We start from the raw sequence: 12,124 nt of genomic DNA on the forward strand, positions 1-12,124 counted from the left end.
ATTATGTGACCAGCCTACTTACAAGTCCAAATGAGAAGAACAGTGAAGACAAATCAGTGGACAGCAGACATTGGAAAAAAACTAGTTTAAAGTAACTTTAAACAGCTGCTTTCATAATGCTATTTACTCACAGAAGAATTTAGAGGGAATTCCCTTCCCCAGGCTCTCCATCCTACCAGCCAAGCCCGACTTTCCATCGGGGTCTTTCTAGCTTTTTTCCTACCTTGACAAACTGAATGTCTGTGAGGGCTTTCACTGAGTAGTCTGGAACATACACCTGGAGGAAGGAGGCGTTCAGCTGGTTGTTGCTGCTCCCTAACGTCGGGGTCACGGCGTCGATGCGATCGCTCCGGTTTAAAGAGTCTGAGTGATTCAAGCCACAGGGCCGAGGTGGAGACTTGTTTTCAGCTAAGAAACAGGCAACAGCAAGAGATTTCTTAAATGAAGTAGAAAACTTTTAAAGTCACCAGTCTCAAAGGGACATAATAACTTGTGATGTAGCACAAATAAACTGGATTAAGCAAATGCTTAATCCATTCATAAGTAGATATGTGGCTAAACGGCCAAATTATCCTGAAAAATGGTACATTTTCAGTCCAGAGCTGGTAGTCAGCATCACTGAGTATGCCCTACACAAACCTGTACTTGTTTATGCTGCAACAGACATGCCCTGTGAACACAGTGCCTCAGCTGATGAGCAGAAACTATAACAGAAAGGTAACTTCCCAAAGCTCCCTTGCAGGAGCTCTCGCTAGTCAGACCATGCTTAATATATTTTTTTCTTAATCATTGTTACTTTCATTTGCAGTCAGTCCTGTCTGAACCTTATCTCCTTTTATTTCATCTGATACCTACATATGCCTTGCTCCCTCAGCTAGAGCAGACACTTTCAGTAGGAGTAACAGAGTCCTCAGTGGACCAGAGTGCAGTGCACATGACAATTACTTCAACACTTCCTCCCAGTGCTCCAAGAGGCAAAACCTCAATGAAGGAAAGCAAACTCCATGACAGCCAGTGACACAGACAGAATAGTCCACACTACAGAGAAAAATCTGCATATAGGAAAGGAGAACACTACAGACATAATTTTCCACCACTGGCCTTTAAGTCCCGCAGGGTTTCACTTGAAGACCTCACAGCTGTCCCCTGTGAGTGTGACTGGACAGTGTATCCAAAGCAAACGTGCTTCTGGGACACCACAGACATTCTGCATCCGTGGCTTCCACCCACACAGTGACCCAAAAGACAGGAGGGCAGAAATACATCCTAAGACAGACTCCCTTCTGCAAAAGGGCTGCTCCCTGGGCACACACACAGTAGACACTGATCAAAGAAAGACCAGAGAATTTTTGAATCTTAATGCACTCAAAACTCATTCAGCCAGCCCAAACTCAAACTTGATGTAAACCATGCTACTCACCACATGATCCCCATTCTCAAGCTGAAAGATCATTTTCGTATAATCTTAAGATACAAAGTCTCTTTGAGCAAATCAACAAAAATTTCCTTAACAAGCTTTTCAAATTACTTTTTGAAAAGTTTTCTACATATAATTTTATTTCTCAAGAAAAGCTAAAAACCTCCCTTAAATTTAACCCTACCTCTGCCACCTAATCACTAGAAATATAGTATCTCCTTGTCCAAACGACAGCCTGTTCTACATCTCTGAATCCGGCCTTTCCTATACCTTACACTTTAGAATGCAGAATTGTCCTGATTCTTATTCCCACTCAAAATCCTTCTGATGTTGTCTTTCTTGCAATTTTAAAAAGAGGAACAAAAAAAAAATACAGGTTCTGACAACTTGATAACTTCCCAGCCATTTGTGCACCGTGGAATTAGTGCAGGTCCCTATGGCAACACCAAGTGCAGGCTTAGGGGGAAGCACTCAGAGCCTTGCAAGGTTTTCCTTTGAACCAGCTTGCCAACTTGAAAGCCACAGCAGGCTGCAATAAATGCTGCCAGGAGCCAAAACTCCACCTGCACACAGGGCTTGATGCTGAAATTCCCACTGCAGAACAAGGAACCGTGAAGGCTGGATGAATTTGTCCTCCTTCCCACCTGTACACACAAAATATGGCTGTGTGTGACAAGAACAGCATCGGTGCTGCTTGGATAAAGGCTTCCACCTGGAACAACTTTACACTAGTGTGACTTGCATCTGCCTTTTCTTTCCACCAGGGATCTTCTAGTACATGACTAATAAAAACCAAAGGATATAGAGCAACATGGCAAAGCATTGTGAGAAAAAAAAAAAAAAAAGAAAAAAAAAAGGGAGAGGTGAGACAAAAGGACAGAAGAAAAAGATATGATTTCTAAAAACGTGAGGGAAACAACACGATTTCTGGATTGCATTCAGTTCAGGGAGAGAGAAGAGAAGATAATGAAGAGGAAAGGGTACAGAAAGAACAGATGACAAACACCAGGCAGGTCCATGTTAGAATTTCTCTACCCAGGCTTTCCCACATTCCTCACATTTCTATAGAGGGGATAAAGAACACAAGCCACAGGATGGACATCAGTACAAGTGTATTATGAATTTGTGTTTAAACAACAGGATTATTTTCATAAGCACCCCACAAAAGGTCTGAGTTTCATCAAAACTGGTACCACATTGCCACAGTGACCAGGCTTACACTACCAGTTCCTTACAAAGGAGATTCTTCCCACTATTATTTTCCCTTGTTAATTTTTTGCAATTTTTTTTAATTTAACTGAGGGAAAAACTATGAAAGTATTCTTGGCATTTATACTGGAAAAAACCTGTGCAAAGTGTATATTTATTTGTAGAATGGAAAAGGAAAAATAAAAGTAAAAAAAGAAAACCTGGCAAAACAAAAAGAACCAAGCAAAGAAAGATAATCTAAGTTGCCAAGCTTAAAGGAGAGCCATCAGGTACTTCCACCAAAGAAAGATGAAATTTCTCCCCCTTCTTTGGTGTTTTGCAGCAGGAAAGTAACAGGGCAGGAAAAAAATACTCTGCAAGGCAACAACCTGTAGTTTGCTCAGGATGTGCATGAAGATAATTTAAGGACCAACGATGAAATACATTTTCAAAAGTTAAATAAAGATGGTGAAATGCAGGAAGCAGATGGTGAAAGTGTATGAAATGCATGATATGTATTAATGTTTAAGAGATGTTTCACTTAAATATGCATATTATTATCTTGTTTGCTTTTAGTCCTGGGAAAGATTGAAAAAAAATGGAAAAAACTTCAAAAGGAAGACATATGCTCACTGTGGCCCAAACTATTTTAGGGTTCTGCTTTCCTACAGAGTTTCTTAATAGGTTTCCATTTTTCTCAACCATTCCATGCAAGCAGTGTCTGCTAAGCTCAGTTCTCTTGATGCTTCCCAGTTTAGTCTCTCAACCACATCTCAGAGCTCTTTTTGGCCCAGTTGGTTCCCTTGCTGGTCTCTGTTCTCCAAAGGAATTTCTGTGCCAGGCAGCTTGGTGATACAGCAAGGAAAGCACAGCAGGAACCAGAAAGTCCTCCCACAACCTTCTTGTGCATTCCATTGCAAATCCATCCACTCAGCAGACCCCTGTGCTGGTCCCTGGCATTAACCTCCCTGAGAGAAAACTCAAAGCTTTCCAGGAATTGAAATGGCCAGACTGTATACAAACCATAGAATTTACCCATATGAGAATATAAAATACTTTCATTAAATAAGTTTTCCTTTTATGGCAGTTTAGCAGCATACGTTCTTCTCTGTCAAATGCATTTTCTTCAGAATTTTTTATGCCCCAGCTTGGGGAAGAATTCTTTCCTCTAAAAAATCTCCCCTCCTCACTTTCCACCAGCATCCATATGAGAAAAAAGAACAAGCACTCATTACCAAGCACATTTTCTAAAACGAGTTTTTAGTTCTTCCCATTTTGATGCCTGACCAGTTCCCATAAACACAAGTGCAGGATACCTACCTGTGAGGCACAACTCTGTGCTGGACTTCTCCCTAATGAGCAAAGGGGTCAGACAAATACAGACTGCAGCTGACTTTTTATGGCATCAGGGCAGTCACAAGAATGGTGAAAATAGAAGCATGCAGATTTACCTGGAGAACCTGCTGCTAACAACTCTGTTCTGCTGACAACAAAGGTACGAGACAGGGACAAGGGAACTAGAAGAGGGAGAGAAAAAGGATGAGATCACGACCAGAAAGGCGGCAGCTATCCACACTCGACAGGGGAGGGAGCCAGCTGACAAACTGATGAACTAAAACCAGAAGTGCAAATCAACTGTGAAAAAGCAAAGGGTTAAAACAAAAGCAAAACCAAAAAACGCAATCAAATTTAGAAATAAACCAAAAAACAAGACCAAGGAATTGGAATGAAGTGAATAATTTTCACTTGCTATTTTAAATGACTATCCAGCACCAAATGGTCCATTAAGGTACGCTCATGTTTTGAAACAGTTCAAAAGGAGAAGTGGTGCCCACTCTAGCCTGGAAGGCAAGAATTAAAACAAGCCAGAAAACATTCAAGAGTGCTCTTCCTTATGGGAGTCTAATAACAAAAATAAAATCAAAAGATACTTCATAGTTCTTCAAGTTTCCAGTAAAATATAATGTAAGGCTGTGATTCTCCAAATTCATTCCTGTTGGGATGGGTATTGTACTGCTCACCATTACTGCAAATCCCTCCCCAGCTGTAGTTAGAGAAAAAAGCTTCATTCTTTTCTTAGTTTTTTGGTTTGTTTATTTTCTGTGTTTTTGTTTGTGGGGTTATTTTGGTTTTTTTGTTGTTTGGTTTTAGTCCACTGTTAGTGGCTTCATCTTCCAGGTGAGGAGAGCAAGCATGTGTCACTTATTTAGGACCTACAGAAGAGAAGGAGTTTTCTTTGATTCCACAGTAACTTATACTTTCCCTGAGCTTTCCTGTCTACACAGAGCAACAGGAACTTATTTTTATGAGCTGATCTCAACAGAAATCTCAGGATGCCAGAAGACATCATATAACAAATTCCCTGAACCTGGAGGCAAAGCCAACAAAATGAGGGATTTGCTACATGTTAAAAAGAAAAAAAAAAAAAAAAAAAAAAGAAAAAAACCAACCAGTTGAAGGTAATTTCAAGACTGGCCAAGATTACTTTACAATACTGCATATTCCTAAGTGCCACATGGTGAAATTAAAGATGGATTTCAGGGCATATAAAGAGGAGACCATTTGACCTGATAGGACTTGGGGCAAATGGAATGGTTGTGGGAAGGGTTAGGAACGTAAGAAAAAACAACCCAAAACCCAACAACACAGGAAAACATTCAAACTGAACAACACTGGCAAAACAGAGATGCCAAGGTGATTTCCAAGTGTACGCCTGGTAGAAGTGACCATGCCTGGCCCATATTGCAAAAGCTGAGGGTATGATGCAGTTGTATGTCTCACAATTCCTCATGAACATGGCTGCTATCACTGAGATAAAATCCAACCAGTGTTCTGCATGCTTTAAAATCTCTTTAATCTCAAAACGTATAAGCTACCGACTAAATTAAAGTGCAAATAATTAAGGAATTAGTCTCGTCTGTAAAAGTGAGCTCACAGAGGTCCAGAGAACTGCTGCTGGTTGTAGAGTCTAACAGGGTTACACTCATAACTCACAAAACCATTTCCATTCCAGCACAATTTGATAGTGTACATACACACAGGTACACACATATAAAGGAGCACTCCTGAGTGTACAATTAAAACAAGCTGCCTCTCAAGTGGGATGTAAACCCTGCTGTGACAGGACACAATTTCAGCATAAGAAACATCTCTCCCTGGAGCTGAACAAGTGTCAGCAGAAGACCAACACCAGCTCCAGTGCCCCAGCTCACCCAGCAGGACTGTACATTTCCAGCTGAGGTCAAAACCTACGTGGTGATACTGCTGGCAATAAAATACATCACCAAATGCTGAAATGTGGCTGAAATAATTGGTGGATTATATGCGAATTCCCTGACCTGTGCCAGTGAGGTGGTGGCTCATGTGGCTATCACTTGTGTGCTGGTAGGCGGCTCACACTCACCCTCAGACACCACCTCTTCCCCCTCGCTGATTTCTCAGGTACATTTCCACACAAGCCGACAGGAGCAATTGCTTTTCTGGCACTGCTCCATCCCTTCTCTCCAGACAGCTTTTGGCACAAGACTGGCAAACAGAACCATCCCCAAACTAACCGGGTGGTTGCTCCTCACACCACTAGATGTCCCTCTGTCACTAATTATTTATTCCCGTTAATTCACTCCCTGTTAACCTGCCATGAGCAAAACCACAAAGCTTTCCACCAGTACCAGCACATCCCTTGCTAAATTCAACACTCACATCCTCAGGAGCTGGCAAACCACTGCCAGCTGCTGGGTCCTGGAGTCAGTGCCAGCCTCGCCACTGGCCAGTCCCCCCAGGTACACTGAGGGGGGACACTTGTGCTGGCAAAGAGGTGCCAATCCCATCAGCCCCACAGACACAGCAGGGCAGGACTGTGCAGGAGCTCAGACTGTTCCAGAAGCAGAAGGTAAGAGGACATACCTGGTGATGCTGTGAGGGCCATCACCCCATAGTAGGAAAAAGCACCAGCTTCAAACTTCATCCCCTCTTTCCCAGCCTCCACTTCCACTTTCCCCTATTAAGGAAAAGGAGAGAGAGCTGCAATTAAAAGGGACCATGGGTGTCAAGGCCCAAGATCAGACCTGAGCCCTGAAAGATAGTTTTGCCTGACATCCCTAAGCAGTGTCATGGTCCCTGCAGTTTGTAACAGTGGACAGACACTGAAGGGCAACAGGCATTTGTGCCCTGAGCTACCCTGCTCTTTGATGCCTTGTGGCCAGCAGCAGAAGTCTCTGCAGAGGAGCAGGATCAGGATCACCACACAGCTTTGGTTGGTACTATTGCCCTGCTGCAAGTTGCCAGGGTGTTTTCCTTTACTGCAAAGTGAAAAAATACTCCCCCAGCACAATAAGCACAATAAATGTAGCACAATCATCTGGGATCTTGAAGCATTTAGACATTTTGGGGAACAGCTGACATCCACATAGAATTCCCTCTACGACAAACACAGGAAGGGAGAAGGGAGACAATATGTACGGAGGCTGGCTGCCTACACCGATGAGAGTCCCACAGAAATAAAGCCCTTATTGCTGAAGGAACAGCCTTGGGGCTGCTTTGGTCTTCTCGATTTCTAGCAGTATTAGAGATTCCAGTAGCCTTAAGATCCTGCTCTTTTGCAGAGTCTTGCCTACAAAAGACCCTCAGTGCTTCCCAAGTTGTATAAAACTACACTACCATGCAAGTACACCTGTTTCTGATGAGGGCTCAACCAAATGTAGAACATTATGTCCCACACAGGACTCCAGAACAGCACCCACCACATCAAACACAGCTGTAAAACATCCCAGTCACTCTGGTATACAGGTAGCCAAAAATAATTGTCTTTTCAGTGGGTCTTGTTCTTCATGTTCACCCATCCTTACTGCACTGAGACTCACAGCACACCACTGCAGACAGAAGAGATCTCATCCAGGTTTCAGGCTGAACTACACAAAATTTGGAATTTCAGGCAAACGACAATTACCTGCAATGCTTTTCTCTGGCTAAGTTGGGAAGGGGAGACAGACTGTGCATCCCAGGTGTACTATCATCTGAATACAACTGGGTGAAAATGAGGGCAAAAAGTAGAATTTATTTCTAAGTGTTTATTTCATTAAGCCCCACTTAAAATAAATAATCATGCCTTTAAATTTACAGTGCTAGACAAGGGCAGAGAAAGGTGATAATGAACTCAACCTGCATGAGCCTCAACACCAAGTCAATTTATCTAACTGTCCCAGATGAGAAAAAGCACAAAATCTGCCTAGCAGGAAAAGAGTGCCTTCATAAATCCACTTTCCTGCTATCACAAGCAACAGCTTCATATAAATCCCTTTTAAAACCAATTTCACCCTATGAAACAAAAGTAGCTTATTTCTTCATTATATGCCTTCCAAAAGGTTCAATTTTGTCACCCAGGCAAAGACTGGGTACATGTAAGAAGAATAGACATTTACTTGTTTACTGGCATGCATTTACTGTGAAGGCATTCTTGGTCCCTCAGTGTGAGAGAATAAGTCCAAGTCCATTTAAATAACAAAAGCAGAGTATTTATCCCCTCTTAATCCTGGCAGAACCGATCTTGTTGCCATTTTTGTAGTATGTATTCACTGCAACACTCACTTTTCCAAATGCATTATAGACCTGGCATGTTGTGTTTCCTAAATATTTATTGATTGCAAAATAGCACAGGAAGAACTGATTGTTCTTTTGTATTCCCATGTCCTCCATTTACATCTTTGCAGCATTACATCAGGAGGATCATCTTGCCTTTGGAATATTTCAGATTGTAACAATTCAGCATGTAAGAAAGAGCAGTTAAAGAGCTACCAGTGGCTCCTCAAACCCTTGAAAAATAATTTTTTAGTATCAGAATTATGTTGAATCTACAATTCCACAATATAATATCCCAGTGCTCTCATAGCTGTTTATCACAGAGTGTTTAAACTCGTGTCCTCCCCTTTTCTATTTTAAAGGCCATGTTAGGATTTCAAGCCCTGTGTTAAAATTTCAGCTACAATGCTTGTGGCTTTTACAACCAAAACTGATTTTCAGTTGTGCAGGACAGAGAAGAACCTTTCCAGCAAAATCTCTCTGAAAGGTCTATTCCTGTTTAAATGGTGCTAGATAGAAACTAAATTTCTGTGTAAAGCTTTACCTAAACCATTCAACCATTCCTGACTAGTAACAAAACCTGGGAGATGCCAACACTGGAAGCAATCCTGAACAGAACACAGAGAAAACAGTCCTCCCACACCAGCCAGGGCTCCAATCTAAAAGCCACACAAGTGCAAGGATCTCAGGGCAGGATAAAGGCTTGGATGGCAGGGTTCCCAGGGTCTGCATTCTGCTGGGCTGTAGCAGGAGGTGACATCAGTTCAGTAGATGGCACAAGGGCCCCACTGAAACTTGTGCTTCTCACTATACCTCAGGTACAGACTTCAAAACTGCACAGAAAAATGTCATTTCTCTAAACCATCAAATGCCCCCATGTCTCCTTTTGCAAAAGGAAAAGGCACAGCAGATAAAGTATGCTGGCAAAATTCCTATGATGTGGCATTTTCTGCACCCCTATTTTCCAAGCAATGCCAATAGGGATCCTTTTGCACTGTCTATCCTTGGGATAGTGAAAGCTTAAGTAACTTTTGGCAGATGACTGAATGTAGGAAGTGCTTTCTATCCTTCACAACTGGTTTAACTGAGGGTGAAAGCAGCTGAGTGAGCTCCTCAAGGCTGGCAAGGCCATAAAGGAGGCAGGAGCAGTTCCCAGGAGCCATAGTTTCCCTCCCATGTTTGAAAGAAGACAAACTTCAGCACCTGAAAGAGGTATAGAGGGGGATATATCAGGAGATAAAAGGTTTTGCACATATCTACACAACCACACGTCTGACCTGTAAAATGAGAACAAAGTAGTCGACGGGCTTGTTTCGCTGGTAGAGGTAGTGTTCTGGGGCTTTCTTGTTCTTCTCGTCGTATTTCAGCTCCTGGATGACGTTGGGGTGTTTTAGCAGCCTGAGAAGGATCTTCTCTGACATCTGGGATGGACCAAATGCTTCTACTTCTATAACACAAGATACAACTTGGCATTACACTTCATATGCCTGGCAAGAAGTTAGCAATACTCGTTAATAAGCATTTGCCTATAAAAGACACACAGATGCAGAGAGGTCCATTATGGAACTGCAGGCTTCCTGTCTTTTGAGACTGTTAGATTTGTAAAGGGGGGGGAACACAGTAACACCCCAACTTTCATTACTGAAGCATTTTTCAAAACAACCAAAATCATGTCTTCATCTGAAAGGGAAAAGAAAAAGATGGTCTTCCCCTCTTGAGACTTCTGAGTCACGAAGTTGTATAAATGGAAGAGCTTTACAGTTGGGGCACAGAGAACCTCTGAATTTGTTTTTTCCTTCCCTAAAAGCTATTGAAGTCACTGCATTTATTGCACTTTATTAATATAAAATTAATTAATTAATTAGTTACTGCTTGGAGCCTATAAATTTGCTCTAGAGAGATGTTCTACACAAATAAGACACAACTGGGGCTGCCATGGTTCATTTGGGAAGAGTTACTCAAGGTGAGTGAAAGTACAGGTCAGTTCAAGCCATGTGGGATTAATGCCTGACACATAGAACACAACCCCTATCCACTTGATCTTCAGTGTTTCCAACAGGAGCTGTTTGAAGCAGAAAAGCCCATCCTTGTGTGGGAGAGGTAAGCCATGGACGACGAGAATTACACATGCAAATTGATAAGCTTTCCCAACACCTCATTTCAGAACAGGACCATTAACAACAATCTGCTAAAGATGCTATTCTCAATTTAGAACAGAGAAACCAGAACTGTAGCTTTCATCTTTTTTAGCAGTGGCTTCACCGACAGACCTGTATTTAAGCTACACAATCCTTTCATCCACAAAACAAGTAGAGAAGCAGCACTGTAAGACTATGCCTGTTGAGCAGGTGCTTATGGAACTTCACCAAGTCTTGTACACTACATGAACAACGCCTTGCTTGCTGTTAAATCCACATCTTCCTGTTGAACTGCTTTCTTTCACCAAGGACACGCTCATGTGCACATGAGCCGTAGGGAGTCCGAGCCTTCTAAGGAATTACTGCCCCTCAGCTGAGATGTGATAACTGATCATGTACATATTTCTTTCAAGTCACAGAGGCAAAATAAAGTGTGAAGACAGACTAGGAGCATCTAGGCAGGTAGTTACTGCATCTGAGAAGAGGGGAAGTACTAACTTCCAAGTGGAGCTGGCAAACTTCAGACAAAGCAACTTTATAATTTTCCACCCATGAATGTATGTTGAACATGGCAGCAAAAGATGACCATCTGAAAGGCCTGCATGTGGCACATCTTTATACATCAAAGAGAGACAGCACAAGCAATAAGAAGGCATTTTTCCACAAGCTCTCCTGTTTAAAGGCCTCATCTCTGAGGTGAAAGGACCAAGTTTACGACGAAAGGCAACACCAGCCGCAAGAAACCATTCAAGGCCCTGGTCCCTTTGCCAGACTGCCCACCCAAGGGCTAAAACATCAAGGTGTTCTGGGATGGAGACAACTGTCCTCTGAAACCTCTGAAGTCATCAACGAAGGTCACACATGCCAGACAGAAATCCATTTTAAAGAGTACAGTTCAACCACCTGCGCAGTCTGCATTTTAAATGTGTCAGGAGAGTTTTTCACTTGGAGTCTTAAAGTCTCACGGAACAGGTTTAGACCTTCCTGCAAAAAGTCCAGCATCTCTTTCTGGAGAAGGCACCAGAGTGCAATTACAGCCAGCTGGCCAGTGGTATCGAGTCCTCTTTGCTTTGTTCCCTGAGCTCTTCCTAATGGGGTGTCGTTAATCTGACGGACTCTAGACATGCAGTGCGGCACTTGGCATTCATCCTTACCTTTCAGACCAATTTAAAGTTACTGGTCCACCCCTGGTATATGTCTCAGAGGGTTCATGCCGACACTGAACACAGGAGAGGAGAGAATTTAAAAAGAAAAACACAACAGTGGCATTATTTGTCACCCCACAATCCAGCCTCCCTTCCCGCCTGCACTGTCCCACCCACCTCACCGGCCTTTGCTGACAAACTGCCTCGAGGCTCTGGCACGATCGCAGAAGGAGATAACCCGCACTTGCCTGTTGCCAGGAACCGGTGCATTGCCAGGAGGAGCTGCGGTGATATTTTAACCTTCATCTCGCTGTCTGTCTGCTTGAAGGCAGAGAAGTCCTGCTTCCTGTCCCGATGAGCTACTTTCTTTTTCGTCTTGTTATCAGCTGGGGAAGGGAGGGTGGGAGAAGAAAGGAAGGAAGCGATTTCTGTTAGAACGGGGTCCAACATGAACCGCGCTGCCTGGAGTCAGCCAGGGCGGCCACGCGGAGCACGAGGTGCAGGCAGAGCCCTCTGCAAAGCCCAGCTCACCATCACACAGCCCAAAGCACAGACAATCAGGAGCTGTGTGGCCATGGGACCCTATCCTGCACAGCCAGGCACTCAGCCTTTGTCACACTTCTGTCACCCTGGTCAGGGGAGAGTCTCTGCTTGCAAACACC

At 43.1% G+C, this 12,124-nt stretch overlaps 1 protein-coding gene across 2 annotated transcripts in view; it reads right to left on the reverse strand.

The window, feature by feature from the left end:
- The window catches only part of CNNM2 (cyclin and CBS domain divalent metal cation transport mediator 2), a 118,644-nt gene that overhangs the window by 9,522 nt on the left and 96,998 nt on the right, over positions 1-12,124 (reverse strand). The window contains exons 3-7 of one of the 2 annotated variants that reach the window (XM_041461021.1): positions 11,711-11,848; positions 9,457-9,626; positions 6,509-6,602; positions 4,057-4,122; positions 224-408 (exon numbers count right to left, since the gene is read on the reverse strand). In XM_041461021.1, the coding sequence (XP_041316955.1) occupies positions 224-408; positions 4,057-4,122; positions 6,509-6,602; positions 9,457-9,626; positions 11,711-11,848 (653 nt within the window). The remainder of the gene's footprint in view (positions 1-223; positions 409-4,056; positions 4,123-6,508; positions 6,603-9,456; positions 9,627-11,710; positions 11,849-12,124) is intronic. The other variant, XM_041461022.1, reaches the window with a different exon arrangement.

The sequence above is a fragment of the Pyrgilauda ruficollis genome, unplaced genomic scaffold, assembly GCF_017590135.1.
Source record: "Pyrgilauda ruficollis isolate IOZ18807 unplaced genomic scaffold, ASM1759013v1 scaffold15, whole genome shotgun sequence".
Lineage (NCBI taxonomy): Eukaryota > Metazoa > Chordata > Aves > Passeriformes > Passeridae > Pyrgilauda > Pyrgilauda ruficollis.